Genomic DNA, 15,020 nt, shown 5'->3' on the forward strand with positions numbered 1-15,020 from the left:
AGGTAATGAGGAGAAGACATCAGCCATGACAGAGTAAACCGTCAACAGAGCTCCGGATAAAACACAGCTTTGAATTTTTCCCTGTTTGTTCTTTTGTTAACAGGTGATCAGTGTCTCCCCTGCAGCAGACCACTGCGTCTGTTACCTCTGGCACTGGGGTCCAGTTTTTGGCGAGGGAATCTGAGCCTGGTGCCTAGATTGGCTTTAGGCACAGATCTTGCTGCACCTATCAGTGTTACGTTTCAGACTTGCCGAGAAGCACTTTTAAAGAAGTGTCTGCCACGGATCTCAACAGGTTAAACGTAATCACAGCATGGAGCACGCACCAATCACAAACATAATAATACACATTTTATATGAGCTAGTAGAAACCCGGATTAACAATTGGCTTAAACCAATAATATTATCGACACATGGAGAGTAAGGTGCAGCTTGTGAGGCTAAACAAATGCGAGAAAGGAGGCAATACAGCAGGTGTTTGGGTAACCATAGAGACAACAGCAGGGAGACATGGAGGGAATGCAAACATGTTTACATGGCAGTGGGGAAAAGTCTACGCCCGAGAGCATAGAAACACAGCGGGCTTCATTAGGATACACTTTAATACCTGAGAAACACCAATTACAGGAACCGTATACGCACAGATCACATTACTGAGTCCTACAAAACAAGACCCAGCAGCCGATGAGCAATGTTCAGAAATCCCCAAAACAATATTTACTGAGAGAGCATATCATATTGTGTTGTTATTTTAATCCGCACAGAATCATCTGTAAATTTCTGCCAGGTTTTGGCTTTATTTTTCCAATATTTCACACATTGAAATTCAAATTTGGCTATGTGTAAGTGATAATGGGGGTACATGGTGTTGGGGGTATGACATAACAGGTCCTAATCTGGGTTGTGGAGGCAAAACTGCCTCTATACACAATTGTTTTCCTCCTCTTTTCAAAGATTTCTGTACTTTTAACTTGTTTGTCATTGTAGGTTCAAATGGAATTTATATGACATGGACATATTTTAAGACAATAAAGAGCATCTGAGTTGACCCAAGTTGGCGACAACTATTCAATCCCTCCCAGCTCCCACACTAATAAATCAAGTCCCCCAATATCTTCCTCCTTGGGATGACGTCAGAGAATTGAGTTTTCCATGTAAGTCTCGGCCTCCACAGCAACCGGGGTGACACTGCCCTCCCCCTTGACTTGACCCGCAGAGAAACTCTTTTTTCACAGGGGTATTGTTCCCAACACTTGAATGGATTGCCCTCTAATTCATCTCAGCATGTGAAATAGTCTACAAAAGCCAAGGAAGTAAGGGTTTGGGGTTCAGAACAAAACTAACAGGGGTTAGAGTTATAAAGCCGTACATGCTGAACCCCAGGTCGGGGGGCACAGTGCCTCAGTTAGGACCTCTGTACCGTTTTCCTGCTGCTATTGTAACTTTATATAAGTACATTGACAAAAATAAGAGGCTATGTTAAAATAAAGGTGTTTATTTGATATGAATGGATCATTCTATTAGAAAACAAACCTTGAACCATCATTTAATAAGGGAGACTGTAATTTAAAAAAGTATGCATCCGCCACACATACAGAACTTGAAGCCTATAAAGTGTTTGAATAACTTTTTTTGATACTAAATACTTTAAAACTACCAAATGACAAGTATGTGATGTGATTGAATTCCTATTTTCAATTTTCCCAGTATTGTCATCAATGTCCCCTGTAATTGTCTTGGTGTAGAAAAAAAGTCTGAGCTTTTACCTAAAGAATTCTTAAGTGGAGACTTAAATTGAGCCTATTTGTTTTGGGAAATGAATGAGGAACTGTAACAGTCAAGAACTGGCACGGGTATGGATTATTATACCAATCTCTAATCACAAAACAACTGCATTAGAATTGTGAAACTCTACACTTGTAAAATGACTGCTGGCATGAAAACCAAATATACACAAAACGTTCATGTGCATCTATTATAACACATTTTGTTTAGCCTTTAACGCTACTTTTTGTTTACACAACATTTGACTTGTCTATGTATTACAACGTTACTTAAACTACTCTAAATGTTCATAGTTATGTAATTTGTGTTCCCCACTGCATTGCAGGACACTGTCCGTTTGTCACCTTTACATAAAAGTCGAAAACAACAAGCCCAGAGAGCTAAATGTTCCTGTCATCTCTGCCATCATCCTTAAACTGGGGACGAACAAACGCCATGCGATGACTTTTACTGCCACTTCAATCGTAGCATTTTGCACCTTGCATGATACAGCGGCAACGGGTGAACCGTCCTGAAGGACTTACCGGGCAGATGAGGCGATTTGTCGGGACACGTAATCCGCTCCGACAGCGTTGGGAGTTAGTAGGAAATACTTTTCAGAGGAGAAAATCTGCGCTATTCTCCGGTTAGCGGCTCCATCTGTGCGCTGCGCGGAGTCGTTCAGTCCACCGAATGCGTTCACGTACACAGCAGCAGCCAGGCACACGGCCGCGCGCGCTCTCTCTCCCCCCCGTGTGATTGGCTCAGGTGGATCACGCGCGCGCACGGCCTTACCCGGCAGCTTGTGACCGCTGGTGCAATCACAAGGCCGTTTTAGCATCAGTGAGGATGAGGTGGATGATGAAGATGGGATGAGGGCGAGCGCACCTAGCCTGAGTTTACCTGCTCTAACGGTGACGTCACTGGGCAGTCTCGAGTGTGGGTGCGTCTCACTGCAGCGTGCAGATGGGGATTCTGGGGGGGAGAAACGCACAAATACGTCCCGTTGTTTGTCCTGGTGGTTGGCGGCATTGTGGCAGGTCACTATCTGGACACCCTCTCCTCTCCTCCCATCTCTCTGTGCGGCCCCACTGGTACCGGCACAGAGTCCGCTCCTGGGAAATAAGAGGACGAGCACGATGGCCCACTTTGTGAAATCTTTTAATTAGGACCGCTATTATTGAGATTTCCTAGTCTCTTTTTTGGCAGTTCTGCATCAGACTGAACCTACCGATTTTGATTTGATTATGTAGGGTTGACGTTAACCACTCATTTAGCATTAAGAGTAAAATATGAAATACTGCTTTGAAAATGCAAAAAGCTCTACCCGGTACTCTTATTTCTTCTACAAAATGCATTGTATAAGATAATCAGACTAAATTCAGTGTGATTAGACAGTACAGTATTTTCAGACTCACTTGTGGGACTGACACAGATGTTTTCACTCAGTGTATTTTGACTCACCTCTTCAAAGTGTATCTGATTGACATCTCCCACAGGATTGATGTGCTTCGCTGCAGAAATGAGTCTTTGAGGCAGAGGTTCTCAAGCTGTGGTACGTAGCATAGGTACTACTCGAAGCACCCTCTGGTGGTACATCAGATGTCTATGGAAAATTCTGCAGGGAATTCCAATTATTTCAATCCATAAAAATTCTGCTATTCTGGCAACCTATTGACAAAATGTGTGTAAGTAATATCAATATTTGAAACACCTGTATGGGTGTGCTGAGATGGTTCTAAACACTTAAGAATAGTACCTTACTTATATAGGATCATTATATAATCAACTGCTCTTCTTCTATGAAACGCCACATTTACGTGCAGAAAGACAAAAACAGACGGAGGATAAGGGCAGACCAGGTGCAGTTTACTTAACAGATACGTAATTGCAAATTCTCAGTTGACACACAGGCTGAGATTTCTTAGCCCTAAGCATTGTCATTGTGTTTTACTTTGCCAGAAACAAGCCAATACACTGGAAGCGGCAGCTAGAGAGCCTGACTTATTCGCATTCTGTATAGCCGGCTGAACACACTACTATTGTAAAACCACTGGAGGCACTTAAGGAAAAGTAACTTTTATTTTTCCCAAAGAGGTTATACAATACTCAGAACTTCTTAAACTCATCCTTTAATGATCCACTAATATAAATGTATAGATCCGCTAGTACATAGTAGTACTAGCACTTCCGATTATAGGTCTTCAGGAAAACCAAAACCAAATGGCAGCGTTGTTCAAACACTACATATAGTCGAGGTAAAATGGAGGAAATTACAAATATAGACTCTTCTATTTCAGGGGAACAATAGATTGATGCACAAGATACACTCTCAAACTGCTATACTGAGCCAAAGGAACAGCACATAACAGGACATGTCAGCTGGTGATCAATACCAGTGTATGTTCCCTTTGAAAAATATACTTTAATCCAATGAAAGAAATATTTAGCAGCTCAGGCAAATGATGCTGGTCTTTCAGATTTACAAAAAACATTAATTGCATTTTGGTTTTCATCATATTATACAGTTCTTACAAGCATTTCTAGTTTCAAATGCATAAAAGGTAAATATGTGCAATATCAATAGATCTTTGAGAAAAGCAAGTGTTTATAATAGATTTGGACTTTTGAGAATCTACTGGAGTGGTTTCGACAGCTTTCAGTCTGTGATGTGTGGAGTGTTACAATGTGTGTTGTACAGAGTTTGGTCCATTCTCTTCTTTTAACAGCTGCTCCTGAAAATTGGTAGTGAGAGCATTCGTCCAAAATGAAGCACAGATAGCACAGAGGGGAAGGGATTGACAAATCAAGACACCAAGGCACATTTAGGTCACAAAAGGCTGGACCTGCGTTTTCTCCGGAATTGACATTTTGAGGTAAAAAGATTTTAGCCATATGCCATGTACTGTATATGTCGAGAAATGCTAAAAACGACAGGGAAAGATATCAATTAAGCGTAGCATCATGTCTCTGTAATCGTATGTCACTGACATTTGTTTTTATAAATAACCATCAATATGACTTAAGAGATATATAATCAGACCAGGCTGATGAATGGGACCAATTTGTATCATCATTTCAAGGCTGTTTGGACAGGCCTCCTCAGAATAATAATCATAAGAAAAATATTGTAACTATAACGGCAGTCATTTGATCACCTAGCTGCCCTGACAGAGTGAACGCGTTTGCTGTATTGAGATACAACATTCATATGCTGGAATAAAAAGGCCATTTCCAAATGTATCTGCTGCAGCAAGTCCAGTTTAACAGATTTGTTAAATAGTGCAAAAGTGCATTTCCTAGGATTTGAAAAAGGTTTAAGAGAATGAAGGAAGAGATTGATTAAGTATGATGTCACGATAATCTCAAGCAGACGACGAAGGTAAAAAGGAATGTGGGAATTACTTTTTTTTCTTTCCTTCTGTGTATTTCATAAAAGAGTTATAATCCTGAAAGGCAAGCAGAGTTCATTGGGGAGAGAGGGGAGGAAGGTTCTGTAGCTTCTGATGAGATTCCTGTCAGCCACTCGGGCTAAAGGGAGTGATTAGTGCTCTTCTAGCCAAGATGGTGTATCACCACCTGGCATTTTCAACTTGATGTGGAACTGCTTGAGCGTCTGTTCCAGCTGCTGTTGGTTTCCCGCATAGTATGCAGCTATGGCGTTGTGGAACAGAATGAGCTGATTATGCAATACCTTCACCTGTTTGAGAGCAGGAGAGAGAGAGTACAGGCGATCAGTACACTTAACTAAGAGCCAACATGCTGGCACAGGTAATGGCCATGGGATGTAGAGCATAACAAGCCTTTAGCTGACCTTGTTCTCTTCCAGGAACTTGAGCTTGACAGAGACGTCATTGCGCATCTTCTCAAACTTCTCGCGGTAAACCTGGAAAAGCTGCTGGGACTGCTCCATCTTGGGCAGGGTGGTGGCATCTCGTGGCCCCAGATTCAACTCCTCCAAATCTGTACGGTATGCATCATATTCAACCCTGTGGGAAACATAAGTAAATAGCATGGTGGAGCAAATGCAACACACTGAAGTCAGATTTCTCTTTGGTCTGTGTAGATTACCTGGCAGCTTCATACTGTTTGATGTTAATCAGGGTGTCTTCGATCGTTTTGTCAACCAGTGTGTTCACACTAGCGATGAAGAAGTTGATGGCACCCAGCAGGTTCTCTCCATTTTTGGACAAAAGTTTTTGGGTGTCAGCATTGTAACCAAACTCCTCCTAAAGAACAGAGTTAAATCATTTAATTCCTCTCCCCAAAACATACACAAAATCTGAGCTGAGCCCACCACTACCTGTCCATCATTAATAAGTTTTACAAAGACACTTTCAGTAGAGTAAAAAAGACCAAATAACACAATATTTAATTTGTCATTTGCCTTTTAGTTTTTGTTTCTTTTGCTTAAAATTTCGAATCAAAAATCGAATAATGCATCTATCTGAACATAGTCAGCAACAACATAATACTGTGCCATCTAATGAATCAAAGGGTTTGAATACACGATTGTACGTACAAACCTGCCCTAGAGTGTGTGTGGGTGAGGATTAAGGTGGGACTTTGCCTGCCGCTGACCCCATGTTACCAATTTCAATTTGCATAAACGTATGGACTCACATGGAGTTCTGGTGACTTGAGACTGAGGTCGGCAAAGGCATCACCCAACTGCTTCTGTGTCAGCATAATCTGGGACAGCTGGTTGGCGAGTGTCTGAGCCAGTTTGATCACATTCTGGTACTTTCTCTTGTTGTCGCGGAGCACTTCGATTTGTGCCTCTAGCTCCAGGTCCACGGTCCTCGAGCCCCGACCCAGCTTCTCTGAAAGGATCTGCCTTGTACACTGCGGAGGAACAGCAAGCTTAGGAATTGTACACTCTGATCAGACTTTTGAGTGTATTGTAAAATACTCAGGGTGACAGCGTGGAGTGTGTGTGTGTGTGTGTGTAAAGGAGGAAGAAACCAGTGGGACAGAGTAGAGCCACAGAATGTAAAGAGAGAGATATTCACATGTGTTTATTAGTTAGCAGCATAGTTCACTTCTTTGCAAACACCCTAATGAACAATGAAATGATAACAAAATGCAAGTAAGAGAGAGAGAGAGAAAGAGAGAGAGAGGAGTGATAGAGGAGGGAAAACAATTAAGGACAGAGAGGATTACTTTGTATGTGTTGATGCTCCACTTTCTCACTAGGTCCAGTTTTTCCATGGCAGGGCTCTTTAAGTCGTCTGCAAGGACCACAGCCCCACTGTTTGGTTGGCCTTTCATAGTGCCTGGACAGTTAAAAGTCATTCACTTAGTGAGCGATTGAGTTATTGGATTGACTGGCTCAATAGAGAGAAAAGTAAAAGTTAGGGAGGAACAAAACAAGCGTATCGATTTTCAAATAGTGATATGAGATTGTCATGTCAGCACATATATCAATACTTGAACACACACTGAATGCAGGATGTCAATGAAAATGAATGAATGATGAATTATGTTCGAACACAAGTTCTGGGTATGTGGCAAAGTTTGATTGGATTGGTTGTTGTTTGAAAAGCCCCGTCCTAACACAGCTTTAAAGCATTGCAGGACGCTGATGACATTTATGATTATTCAAATCAAAATGGAGCTGACAACAAAGGCCTCAGTATATAAACTACAGTAGGTGGCCCCACATGGTCAGACACCATGTGAGAACTGGTTGTTTTGATAATCACAAAATGAAACAAAATCAATCAAAAGTGGGGATAAGTTGTTAAATCATTGCTGTCCTCATTCACAGCAATTTTAAGGGAAGACGGTGTGACGAAAAGACAGAGAACTGAAGAGAAAAACTGAGGCCATACACACCAGACAAACTGTCTGACAGAATATAAAATCTAGAAATTTACAGTTTGTCAAACACCGCTGCTACCAAAAATACCAGGAGAAAGAGTAGATCTCCTGCTGACTGATGAACAATGACCTAATAACTGCACACTGAGACCTTTAGACAAGATTTCCTGATTTCAAAATGGGGGTCACATTAAACGGAAATCAGAAGTGCTTTAATGTGGTTTTAGGATAGCGGGAAAAAGTTGAAAGAGACTGGATGCCTTCATTTGGAAGGACGACAGATGCAAGCTGGAATACCCACAGAAATTTAGGCAAGTCATTTTTCCCTAACACAAGCAATTGCTTAAAGCGAGAGGTTGCATGAGATCTAGAAATGTAATACTTTGATCATAGGAATAACCCCATATGAACACATATTAGCCATTGCAAAGCAGAAAACCATTTCAGTTAGTCAAGACAAAGGTTGGCGAGCCAATTTTCAAATCTGAGAAGAAAGGAAAGGTTTCATTCTGAATAGAACACAGCCTGTGGGAACAAGGAGAGGGTGAGAAACCAGCGAAGACGGATAAAGGGCAGATTAGGGTTAATTTAGTATGTACACTCCCATACTCCATCGCTGCAGGTACCTTGCTCGGCATGACTTTCACTGGACGAGCGTGCCAGGCGGCTAGCGACAGCCAAGCTGGGAGCTACAGGTACAACGGGAGAAGTGGGCGCGCTTGCTGACCCTGGGAGATTCAAAGTTATGGCTCGTTAGTATGTCGCCACCCCACCTTTGGCAGTGTAAGGGTGGATTTCCTATTGGTGTTGATTGTTTAAACAACTGTGGGTCTACTCGTGATCTAGGACGAATGTTCTACTCACCTACACTCGCAGAAGTAACATACATGTATAGTATGAAATATAATCACAGCAACATTATTAGCAAGACCCTACTCAGAGGTGATTTTTCATTTGCATTTGAAACAAGGATGTGATGATGAAAAGGACGACACAATATGGAGATCAGAGGGAACTCATTAAATTCAATTGGATGACAACCTTTACATATTCAAATGTCTGCCTTTCAAATTTCACAGGGATGGAAACCAAGAGTGGGCCACCGGGAATGAAGAGACTCAATTATTTGCAACCAGAACATGTGACAAAGGAGTCAAAATCAAAACACCACATAGTTGGTTGGAAATCCATGTTCTGGTTACAGCGTTCAACAAACAATGTCTGGATATTGAAAGAAATAGGTATTTCACCTGTGAATGGTCCAGATTCAATGATGCCCTCTGTTGTCGAAGCAAAGTTGCTGGAGGTGACAGAAGACTCCGACAGGTTTTGGGGCACAGGGCCACTGGGGAAAGAGTCCTACGGAAAGAGGAGAGAATCAGGCCCTTTATTAACAGAGGCTCACCTGGATCACCATGACAATAAGACCAGACAAGGCAATGACACAGTAAAGGCCTTAAGGACATTCAATGTAGGATTTACTAAAGCTAAGCTATGCAAGTTCATTCAGCAGATATTCTGAAATTCAAGTGGAGGATTTGTTACATTTGAATTGGCAGAATACCTCCACCAAGGCCCAACAGTTCTCATATTATGTTTATCAAAAGTTATTGACTGGACCATGACACCAGACCTTGATTCTCCCATGCCTGATTCCAAAGTTATTGATTAAATCTATCTTATCATTATAATGCCACCATCAGGTTGATTGATGTTTCAGTTCAGTAGTGACTGCACTTGTCCAACAAAATTGGACAAGCCCAATTAGCCACAGCCACTTAACTTTGGCAGCCAATTATAGCAAACAGTGTCTGTCAATTCTGACCCCTTTTGCCATGGACTTGTTTTTAGCCATTTGGCCCCATATTTAGAGATTTCTGTTTCTCACGTTTTGCCTGTGACTGGTGATATAAAAATGCTCATAATAAAATGCGGATATAATTTGTGGAACTTTCCTGAGGGTGAGGCAGTAGAATCTTTAGCACTCGACAGATTTATTTGATTTGACAGCGTTTATTTAAGTTAATGCTATGCTGATTAATGTGCCTTCAAGTCAATAAGCTGAGAATAGTATTAAAGTATTGTTGTAGTTGTAGTTTTTTCAGTGAACCGTAACAGCAGGCCATTTAGAAACACTGCCAGCTCACAGCCGAATGGATGAGATGCAGAGAGAAGCCCGGAATCCATCACAAAGATTTCACTACTGCATCATCAAACCTTATTTGCAGGTTTATGTTCTGAAGGGTTTATTTAGTTTATTTATCTTATTAACTGTAGGGTGCAAGACAGCCTCACTCAGCACCGTTTCTTTTTCAGTCCATGTCCTATCTGTGAGTCGCCTATATGACCACTGCTCTACTCTCCAAATCAACAAGGTCATGCTTCAGGAAAATACATTGAGAAACACAGACGGAGCAGAAGGCCCTGTAAGCTCTTACCCTCTGGAATACAGTGTCAGGGCTCTGGTCCAGGTTTCCATTGGTGGTGACTGAGATCTCAGCAGCTGAGCTTCTGTTGGGCTCCTCAGCCATTATGTTTTCCTGTATTAAGGAAGGTGAAATGAAGCAGAACATACATCAAAAACAGAATACCGGGAAGATGACATATAGGGTTATAGGGTATTGGATCACAGTTGTGGGCTGCCATCTTGTGGACACCGATACATGTTTATATCTCAGGCCCTGGAAATAATTCAGTATTTCATGGAACCATATAAATACAGACATGATGAAGTGATATTGGTGAACTAGTGCATATTGTGACATTTACTGAAACTGATTTATGATGCTGATTTCAAACGCATACCCTGCCTTTGTAAATCACAATAATAATATGTTCCTGCTCGGAGCACTGCTGTCATAATTGTGTGTTTATAACTTGTGTGTTTTGCCCTCTTTCAACATTTGTTTTTCAATCATTTACCAGCCAAGACTGTAATGAGTTCTAAAGTAACGACAGATCCTAATTTTATAGTATTACAGCCCTGGAACATGAGGCGCTTGTGCAATCAGTGAAATCTATTTACAATATCATCCTGTTATACAAAGCTCTTCCCCGTTTTTAAAAAAAGGTGCAGCAGTGTGGAATATGGTAAAGAAGACATTACATTAACCCAACCCCTCTAAAAATGCAGTTTTGGTGGAGAATTCTACACATATCTCTTCTCAATTGTGTCAAAGCTTTACTGTATAATAAGATGGCATTAAAATCCTTCTAACACTGATTATTTGAAATTAATATCTTGTCATTCTGTTATCTCATGTGATGAGCAATACCAAACATGTATTGTAATTAATAATACCACCAAAACCAGACTTCAATTGTAAGTTATAGAAATCATGTTCCCTCATATTGCACTAGTTAAACTGGTGTGACACATTGACACACTTAGCTGCAGGTTTACATGACAAAGTGTGTTGACTTGTGTAGAAACAACAGTTTGAAGAAAGGTCAGTTTTGTTTTGGACAAACAGGCAGTTCTTGCTGTAGATATACCTGGGCTAGATTTGGTAGAGTCGTGTGTCTTAAGCAGTGTAGAATCGGGACACTAGGACACTTACACAATGACAATAAAGCTCTCTATTTATAACCTATACCAACTTTAACAATGACTTGACTTTGCTTGTAAATTATGCACATAGCAAAGCGCAGAATCACTGAGAAAACCTGAATGCAGATGCCCACTATCTTAATAATGCAAACTAGCTACCAGGTCGCCCGGTAACAAGATCCAGTTCAACTCCAAGCGGACAAACTAGTTTCAATGAGTGACCGAACAAACGATCTCAAACACGAGGCTGGGTTGGAATAGAACCTATTTCACGTAAAACCTAGGATGTTTGTTTGTCCTAGGATGTTTGTAAGTCCTTGCTGACTTTAGAACAATGTATTGAAAACATTCTAGTGTACTTTAACAACACAAACACAGGGAGAAAGACATACACAGACAGACAAACACACATGGAAATTAAGTTAAAAAAGGATACGTGGAAAATGAGGCACCATGGAACCCTAACATAAAAGGCAGCCTGATGTTTAATAAATAAAATCCCCGAAAATGACTTCATATAGCTGCTGCAAACTTTACTTTCCTGAACCCTTAAGACACTAAAAAGATTGGTCAACCTTTTCATAATGGCTTCATTTTGACAACAATGTGCCATCTGATATAGGGGTTATAAAGGTTTCAAACTGGTCCAACACCAGGTGTTTTGTGGTCTATACGGTAGACAAACATCCTTTCTTTCAAACCAGACAGTTTAACCAAACGTTTAAAAACAAAACCATGCCATTAGTTACTTCAAAGTTTAAAAAAAGAAGGAAATATATGTGTGGAAAAAAGGTTAAAGACTGTGCTTTGGGTGTGTTCTGCCACGTGACAGACACATAAATACTTAAAGGCCATCTGACGCCGGGAGGCAGGCAGCACAGACATGCAGATATCAGTTTGTCCTCCCGTCTCGTCAGGTACTGCAGGCTAAGACTTCCTGGTAGTACTATGTGACACATTGTGAAACAGGGAGAGTCTGGTAGCGGCCCATCAGAAAACAGACAGAGGTGAAGTGGCTCTAAATGAATTGAGGGGCAAGGTGATGCATGTCAGGGATTGTGAATGCCTGCAGTTTTGTATCCTGGAAACAGGCAAACCGGAGGAGGGAGGGATGGGGAACAACAATGAGCTAATTGTTAAAATAGCTGCGTCAGCCAAGAGGAAAGAATCGTGGCTCGTCTCCAATACTACAGGAGAAGAGTGCAAAATAAATATGTAGCCTGATGCTGCACCCACACTTCAAACATAAAGGAAGGATTAGGATGTAAAAATCTAAAATCTGGAAAACAAATGTGGATGACAGCCACGGTGCCTTTTCTATGGAGGAACTACAGAAATCAAAGGGTGACTTTTTGGTTTGATTTTCTTCACATATTTCAGCAACCCAGTAATTCTGTGACTGCCTCAGAATGTGCAGGCAGGAGTCCAAATCCCTCACGTAACAAGCCATGTGACTGACAGCACACCAAATCCAAAAGCTCAGTGAGCACACACACACACATTACATACAGGAAATGCTGCAATTTCGGCAGAAATAACTCTCACTGAATCAGTGTCAGGCAAAAAGACAAAAAAGCCATTGAGAAGCGTATACTTACTGACAGCAGAGACCATGTCTACTAATAATCAACAAATCATGCCTCAATGTCTTATATGATTAGAATGGGAATTCATAGTAGAGACAAAATCAACAATGACATCACAAACACACACCTGGAGAACGGTGAAATCGTAATGATTCTGTTTGATTTAATAATATTACTTTAATCAGAGTAGGACAGAAAGCTAGCGCAGCACACCAATGATTAGCAACAAAGCGGCAACATCAACTACAAGTAACACCCACACCAGCTAATAGAGAAAAAGCAGAAGCTTAACCACAACTACAAGCGGAAAAGAGAAAATCAAACAAAACCACTTAACTGCTATTACTCAACTTCACGTTGTCCATTATAGAAATGCTTCACAACTATTTTAATTGATTATGCGACCAAAGGAGAGACCAGCACCACCACCAGCACAGTGTATGAAAGTCAGGATAACATCACCTTGGTTTGAGTCCCATTTTCCTCTGGGGTTTCAGCTGCATCACCATGGTGATTGGTGCCACGTCCCCCATCACCTACATTGCCTGATATGGGTGCAGCGTGACTGCTGCCCTCAACATCTCCATCCCCGCATGCCGCTGCACTTCCCCTCTGAATGCCATCATTCCCTTTCTGGCCATCCTTGTCACCATTATCTGTATTACCCTCAGCACTGTCAATATCAATGTCGTACATCACATAATCACCGTCATCCCTGGCCCTAGAGTTATCTATACCGTCAAGCTTTACATCCTTGCTCAAAGTCTCCTCTGTTTTGTCAGCCTCCTCACAATCCATTTGCACGTCCTTGGCTGACGTTGTTCCAGAAGCCTCAGCCTCAAGACTAACTTCAGACATACCTGAAAGCAGACAAGACAGGAAGGCATGAATAAGTCCTACCAGGTTATCCCACTGGTTATGTTGCAGTGTTGTGATGCTTGTTACACAGCAGGAAAGTAGTTTGAGTGAACATCAGGGAACATGAAGATGTTGCGGTGTTATATACATGTACTTAGATAGTTCATTGAATGACTACATCGTTGGTAAGCACTGGCACTGTATCATGTTAGCTGCAGGCAAGGATCACAAATCAAAGGATTACACATCCAGCAGGTGACAATTATCAGCGTTCGATTGAAGAGCTGTCATAATCCATGTCACGCAGACAAAGAGACAAGTCCATTTGAAGTAATTGCTGGCAACTTGTAACTGCAAATACAATATTCCAGCTCACCGCAGGTATGCATGAAGTCATTATGAAAAGTACGTTGATCCGACTTAAGCACATCTCGAACATTCCACAGAGAGAACATGAGGGCACTGGCCATTGTGTATAAGGCAGACTAACATTACAGAAGCTGGCATGGCATTCACACACTCACTCGCACGCACACACACTCACTCACTCACACGCTCTGACTGCCAACACGCTGTGAAGCCCAACATGATTCTCAACATTTGTTTGATAGTTGCAATGATCCCCTGACCTTTACGTAGTCCCTAATCTTAAACAATCTAACAGAGGTCAAAGTTTGACGGTGTTAGGTCAACTAACCTGATAACAAACCTCAACCAGCAAGTCGTCACGTGACCAAAGGCGGCGATACTTTACAATACCAGGAACAACAAAGCATCGCACTAACTGTGGCGATAGTTAGTTTTATGACTACGTGGAATTATTTGTTAGTAAAAAAAAACAAGAAAATATTTCTGTAACTTCAACTATCAGCTCGCCCAAAAGCTGCCCGCACAGAAACGCGTTAACGTGAATATGACAAACCCGCTGACGTGTTGCTAGCTAATGTTCCGGCGAGGCAGCGCTTAACGCAGACGCCAACATGATAAAGACTCAATTGGTTAAAAGTGCGCAATATAACTACTTACACTGTGGAAGTTAACGCTAAAATTTGATGAGGCTGATCAAAACTTTAGTTCGCGTTACCTGTCAGCGGCCGTGGCTAAGTATGTAGCTGTTAGCTGTTGTAGTGATGGAAACCACGGGTGTAGCGCTGCGCTGGTTGTTCTCTTCAAATGCGGTACAGTTGCTGTTTCTGCAAACCTTGCACGAACACAAAAACTAACAATTTAACACCGGCGCCCTTTCAGTCTCGACCAGCGGGCAAGACTTGCAGTTTGAACCCCGGAAAAGACGGATCCACTGCGGCCCCCGCCTGTCATCTGAAGCGCAGGGCATTTTCTTGCATGCCATCGCCCCCTGCTGTTCAAACGTGGCATGCGCAGTTTGTGTCCTTCTCGGATCTTACAAACTCATTGAGGTCGATCAAGTTTTAAACAAC

General features: G+C 41.7%; 1 protein-coding gene across 4 annotated transcripts; it reads right to left on the reverse strand.

The window, feature by feature from the left end:
• Nucleotides 1–3,827: 3,827 nt before the first annotated feature.
• On the reverse strand, nt 3,828–14,929 carry arfip1 (ADP-ribosylation factor interacting protein 1 (arfaptin 1)). Of its 4 annotated transcripts, none has more exons than XM_076145356.1 (10): nt 14,666–14,929; nt 13,186–13,583; nt 10,026–10,127; nt 8,838–8,946; nt 8,214–8,315; nt 6,928–7,040; nt 6,388–6,609; nt 5,836–5,993; nt 5,579–5,753; nt 3,828–5,464 (listed from the first exon to the last, which is right to left on the reverse strand). In XM_076145356.1, the coding sequence occupies exons 2-10, from the start codon at nt 13,579–13,581 to the stop codon at nt 5,309–5,311; spliced, it is 1,533 nt and encodes a 510-aa protein (XP_076001471.1). In that variant the 5' UTR covers nt 13,582–13,583; nt 14,666–14,929; the 3' UTR covers nt 3,828–5,308. The 4 variants fall into 4 exon arrangements, with proteins under 4 accessions (XP_076001471.1, XP_076001472.1, XP_076001474.1 ...); XM_076145357.1 differs by lacking the exon at nt 14,666–14,929 and adding an exon at nt 14,279–14,611; XM_076145359.1 differs by lacking the exon at nt 13,186–13,583 and having other exon boundaries at nt 14,666–14,928.
• Between the last annotated feature and the right edge of the window lie 91 nt (nt 14,930–15,020).

The sequence above is a fragment of the Genypterus blacodes genome, unplaced genomic scaffold (assembly GCF_046128005.1).
Source record: "Genypterus blacodes isolate CSIRO-AG114 ecotype Tasmania unplaced genomic scaffold, CSIRO-AGI_Gbla_v1 ptg000030l_1, whole genome shotgun sequence".
Classification (NCBI taxonomy): Eukaryota; Metazoa; Chordata; class Actinopteri; order Ophidiiformes; family Ophidiidae; genus Genypterus; species Genypterus blacodes.